This window comes from Aythya ferina (genome assembly GCF_964211825.1).
Source record: "Aythya ferina genome assembly, chromosome: 13".
In the NCBI taxonomy this organism is placed as follows: Eukaryota; Metazoa; Chordata; class Aves; order Anseriformes; family Anatidae; genus Aythya; species Aythya ferina.
Window position 1 is genome coordinate 20,456,438 of NC_140311.1, and position 6,001 is coordinate 20,462,438.

The 6,001-nt window shown below is 36.7% G+C and overlaps 1 protein-coding gene across 1 annotated transcript in view; it reads left to right on the plus strand.

The window, feature by feature from the left end:
- The window catches only part of LOC311443880 (uncharacterized protein), a gene marked incomplete at its 3' end in the record, with an annotated part of 82,863 nt that extends 77,076 nt beyond the window's left edge, over positions 1–5,787 (plus strand). The window contains exon 6 of the mRNA XM_084534454.1: positions 5,674–5,787. Coding sequence (XP_084390580.1) covers positions 5,674–5,787 — 114 coding nt within the window. The remainder of the gene's footprint in view (positions 1–5,673) is intronic.
- Between the last annotated feature and the right edge of the window lie 214 nt (positions 5,788–6,001).

Here is a 6,001-nt window from a genome sequence, read left to right on the forward strand (position 1 = left end):
TGCTGTATTTTTAAATACTAATAAATGGAAATATTTCCACTTGAATCCTTAAATATGAAACCTGATTTTAGGAATCACTGATAGTAAGATTAAAAGCCTATTCAACTAACACTCCAAACAACCTTGTGTTTAAAGGAACTATGTATATGAGATGTCTATTTCGTGTATTTCCAAGTTAATTCAGTGAATGCAATGACAGAGCTCAAAGAGTCTTAGCACACCTTTTAATGACACATGTGATTCAAGGTGGTATTCTACTATTAGAGAAGAGACAGTACAAAAAAAAAAAGAAAAAGTATTGATTCTGCGACATATGTTGTCCTTGATATATGCACATAGCCTTCTCTGACGTCAATAGGAAGTCTTTAAAAACTAAAGGCAGAATGTGCCCTAAAGAGAAATTTAGAGAGACAGTTACTCGGAGATGCCTGAGACATTCAGATGTAGGAATAGTAGTATAAGATCGCTTGTGTGCTTGCAAGAAAAGAGGAATCAGAGTTAAAGAGTAAACTCTACACTCCTCAGGGATCATTTATGGTCTCTAAAGAGGTTAATGTGTGTCCCGCAATCTGTTCTTATATGTAAGTTACTTTAGTCATGCTGAGAAGAAAAAAAGAGTAGAGCAGATGGCCATGACAGATGAAGACAGCAGCCAACACTTCAGGCAGAAGGGCCATTTAAACCTAAATGAACTAGTCACTTGAGTGATGTAGAGTGCTATCAGGTAGAAGATCTGGCCTCATTACAGGAGGAAAACTGCAGCAGGCCATCCATGGCATAGAGCACTTGGGTGCTGCAGTGCACAACTTCCCTGTGCAGCACACTCTGACCAAAGAACACAGCTCAGACTTTGTTTTAGGCAGAATATGATCTCCAAGAGCCTGAAAGTGTCATGTAATGTATTCAAATGGGGAATTCACCTTGAGCTGAGGACAGACCACGTCTTAAATCTGTATAGCTTGTTCCTCGCTACAGCTCTAGTATTTCAGTTCCAGTAAGATCTCTCTCCTAAGTCCTTCCTTGCAGATAGGCAGGCAAGACCTTTTTAAAAAATGAGCAGGATAACCCTTCTTAACTTTTGATTGCTATTGAACCTGGCCCTCCAGAATTTCTCAGCTGCCAGGCAGTTCATTCCTCTTTGCCTTTTTTTCTATCATTGAACAAGCTATGGGTAACATGTTTTTTCTTTGCACTGTCATTTTTTATTCATGGTCCACATATTCCACAAGGAATACAACACACCTGAAGTCTACGGACCATTAACATGTAAGAAGACTTTCTTCACTTAATTGTAAAAGTCAGAGTCCATATTAAATTTTTATACATTTATGTTCTTTCAAACAAGAGTTTTTTAATTTGAACAAAACAAAACAAAAACAAAAACAAATTTTCCTACCAGGTTATAGACTTTTCTATGTGAGGGATTTTTTTTCCTATTTGAAAAGATCAATAACTTAAAGTTTATCGTAGTATACACTCAGGTCTTGCTGGAGTGTATGGATTTCTCACAGATGCTTCATATTCAGATATCAGCTAAAAACTGGATATTACTGAACACTCTTTCACTCTTTCATATTTATTGACATCATCTGCTGTGCATCCCAGTCTGATCTCTAGAATTTGTTGACTGAATTTTTGTCTTTGCTGCTTGGCAAGATGTAAACAAGATTGATTTACGCATAAGGAAGGGCAAAGTGTCTTCTATAATGTTGTAATCTGGTGCTAACAATCATTTGGTTAGGACAGAGAATTTTGCATTTAAAAGTAGTTGAGATTTGCTTTTCTGAATAATTACTGTGATTGCCTGAGGCTCCTTTGTTGAAATATCAGAGAAGAGATGGCTTCAGTAGCATGATAATAAACTGGACAACTTCTGGCACTTTAATTCTGTTTCCAATCGCTACTGACAAAGTCTGACCTTATGCAGAACTTATAAGTACACATATGTGATGGAATCACTTCACACGTTCATTAAGATCTTACGAACATTATACGTGAATCTCTCAAGCCTATTTCTACTCTTCCAGGATAAAAATGCAAATAAGAGGAAAATGAGTTTTCTTTGTTGATATGGCTTCTATCCATGATTCGTATTACAGAAAGCATTGAGAAAATGCATGCCGATATTCCACAATATAAAACCCAAACAAACCATACTACGAAAAATTATACATATAACAAAATGCAAAATTAACACTTGTTTCATTTCAAAACTCAGAGAACCTGAAGTACTTAGTTTACTTTGCCACAATCAATGCAGTTTTTCAGAATGCTAAAACAGTGCTAGGTTTGTGTTTTGAAAGGTGAATGTATCCTGACATACAAAATCAACTAAGCTCACCTTCTGTTGTTGCCTGGCTTGAAGGGAAGTTTGGCTATTGATATATCACTGTCCCACCCTGGTAATATATTGGTAGTGTCATGATAACTAAGGAAGTGCATAAACTCTGCTTCTCGTAACCACCGGATGCCATTGTCATCTGAATAGAGCTAAAATTTTCCCTGGTTAGAGCTTCCTAGTATTATCAAGGTATTTCTTAGGTGTATTCCTAAGAGGAAAAACATATAATCACATAAATACACCCACCGTGTGGTACAGGACAGAACACCCTAGCATGCAGGAGCTCAGCTTCCTGCCAGAACTGGAGTGCTCCGGTATGAGTACTGAGAAGAAAACCGATTGTCATATATGAACCTATCACACCAGTGCACTGGGGAAATCACAAGGAATACAACGTGCCTGAAGTCTTTGGACCATTAAAATCCTGCTTGTCTGGGCTGTATTCAGTGTAACTTTTCCAGCAGGAGAAACGTGCAAACGCTCAGCCTGGAATCTTTTGAACTCTTGCATGGGGCCATCAAAGCTCTGGGCAATGTTGCCACAGTCTCGTTTGAAAAGTAGTTGCCTAGCCTCAAGTGATCTTTGAAATCCCCCCCTCCAGAAAACACTACCCCAAATTCCCATTACTTTGTTAACTTTGTTTTCATTGCATTGCTATCTTGCAACACTGCATCATCATGCCTTGACAATATTTTAAACTCTTAATCCACTGACATTCATCTAGACTTCTGTAATTACTTCTCTCATATCCCTGACCATTATGACTACACCATTATTATGTTCTGTAAAAGCAAGGAAAGTCTTTGGCTTACAGGTATGAAGACCAGCACAAAGACATAGGTTTTGCAGTTGAATAAATTTCTGAATAAACAGGATTTTGAAATATATATCAAATAATGGCAGCTGTCAGAGTCTTTGGAGATACTTCTTGATGGCACAGAAGATGCAAAAGTTCTTAAACTAATTTAAAATGTTCTTACAACTTATTTCCTTTGATTCATGTTCAGTATGCATTTCAATTACCTTATTTTCTAGACTGATAAATGAGAACTAAAGATTAAATGAATAATTTGCAAAATTATATTCAGTTCTAATTGGTTTCTATCACGCATGGCACCTCTCATACAAAGGTAAAAATGACCCAATGACAAGAATAAAGTTTTCTTGTGATGCTTTCCTATTCAATTACAGCTTAACTGTTTCAAGAATTAATTGCATTGTAGGAAAAGTTAGCTTTTCATTTTCCAGTGCTCAGGTGTCAGCTGTTTTTCTTATCTGGATTATATTCATACATTTGGCTATTGCTTGATGCTCTTATCATGACAAGAATGCATTTACTAGGAAAAGATCATAGAGAATTCATTACTTTAATGTTTCTCAAGTTGTTAAATGAAAAGTCATAATAGTTTTGGCTTACTTTGTGGCTACTGGTGACCTTTTACCTAAACACTTAACCTTCAGCCACTTTCCAGATAGTTGAAGTCAATGAGTATTCTGCATGAAAGAGCACCAGGGACCATACCATCATATTTAGAGAGCAATACATATCTACAGTGCATATACTTCAGCAGGAGTGAGGGATTTCTGGAGACTAAGTATTTGCCTATCATTTATTTTTAATAACCCTTAATATTTTTTTTCACTAAAACCAACCAAACAAAAATCAACAAAACAAAACAAATGAACAAAACCAACCAAGTCTGGAATATGCTTTGTGTATTCCTGTCCACTTTATGCTTACTTTCCATAAATAAGTATATTAGTTATGATATTGGCAGGAAAAAAAATAGGCAGCCACTAAGTACAAGTGAATCAAGAAGTAGCCATAAGAAGTAAAATCTGAATTCATAAGGGCTGTAGATCACATAAGGATTCCTGTTCATACAGTTAAATACCCATGTGACTAATCCAAATAAAATTACACAGCTCTCATATTCAGGAGCAAGTACTGGCTGCAAACAGCTTGCAAATTATCTAAAGACCAAGAACCACTGGTAAAGCAATTTGGCAAACAATTACAAATAATAAGTATATTTAGAGAAGTCCAAGTGCTTTAGACAATTTACAAAGAAAAAATGTAGACTAAGTTAATCAGATAAATTGTTAGAGCCAAGAAAATAATCTATCACAATTAGTTCCACTAGAGCACCTCTCAGTCATTAGAAATAAATAACTTTCTCATAAACATACACCAAGTAGATTTCTAAATATTACCCTGATTAAAATGTACATTTTGTATTTTGTGTCATTGGAGATTTGTTCTACTTATTTATTCATATGGTAAATCATTAGGAATATACATATGGCACTGAAGTGGAATGTGGTGAGTAATTACACACTGGTGCAGAAAGACAGACTGTTGTAAGGAGGTGAGGGTGTGCTGAGAGCGCGGCTGCAGGAAGTCTGTCTGCCTGTTTCAAAAGGTCTGACTCACACCTATTATTGCCACATAAGTATGTACCTAGCAAGACATACATGCAGTGATTAAAGAAAGATCCATCGTGCTGATTGCCATAGAGGAATAAAACATCAGGCCAGCACAGAACTGTGGCTTTTATTAAGGGGAAGTTGCTATTGATCTGTTAATTGCAGTTCACATCATTGTGGGTGATCGGTTTCCTTCCACTGCATTGTAAACAAGGAAAGGACACAATTGCTTCTCTCAGTCTGAAATAAATGAAATTGAGCTATCAAGATGGATTTCTGATTATGATTCTTTTTTTTTTTTTTTTTTTTTTTTCCTTTTTCTTTATTTCTCTCTCCAAATCATGGGTGAATTTCTACTTGAAAGCTGAGCATATTTTTCTTTTATGTCAAATTAAATTTGAACTATCTAGGCATGGGCAGTGTCAGATTTTGCAGTCCTTTAGAAATTCCTCTGTGGCTGTTAATGTTCGATCAGACAGAGATCTGAGTGTGTGTTAACATGAGTGAAGTCACTGTCCCCAGTCTGTATCTGCCCTTACTGATGTCTTCACTGCCCCTCTGAATTTACTTCAAGAAGTAAAAGGTGAAGGAGGCAGGACAAGAGCACACAGGAGCAGACAAGAGTGGAAATTCAGAGAAAAGCAAAATTAAAAAAAAAGGGGGGGGGTGGGGGGGGAAGGAGGTAAATATAATTTTGTGGAGACCGTGGACAGCAGAGTTTCATCTCTTCAGGAAAGGAAGGGCTTCAAGATAACTATGTATGCAAAAGTATGCAAAAAATATTTTTTTTCTTTACTAGGAAAAGAAAGAAAATGATTCTGCACTACCAGAGGCATTTTAAGCAATGCAAAATGTGTTCTTTTTGTTTGTTTGTTTGTTCATTTCTTTTTCTGTATTGCTTTCAGAGTGTTTACTTCCTGCCCAGAAATAAAGAAATAAATGCCCAGCCCCAGAAATCCAGATGCTCACAGGAACTGAAAGAAAGGAAAGAAGGGGACAGGAGGACATTTTACTTTTAGTAAATGTAAGATTCCCTTTCCTTTGGAGCTTGCTACAGTAAACTTTTGAAGGTACTGGGCCCCTCAGATTAATAGCTCCAGTGAGAAATTTCTCCTGTCCCCTGTGGACAGATACCATTGGTACCACTGAGTCCATAACAAACGATGTCTAAAAATTCCCCTCTTGTTAGACCATGGTGCTAGCTACAAGTTCCCAGTGTGCGCTCATATGAAA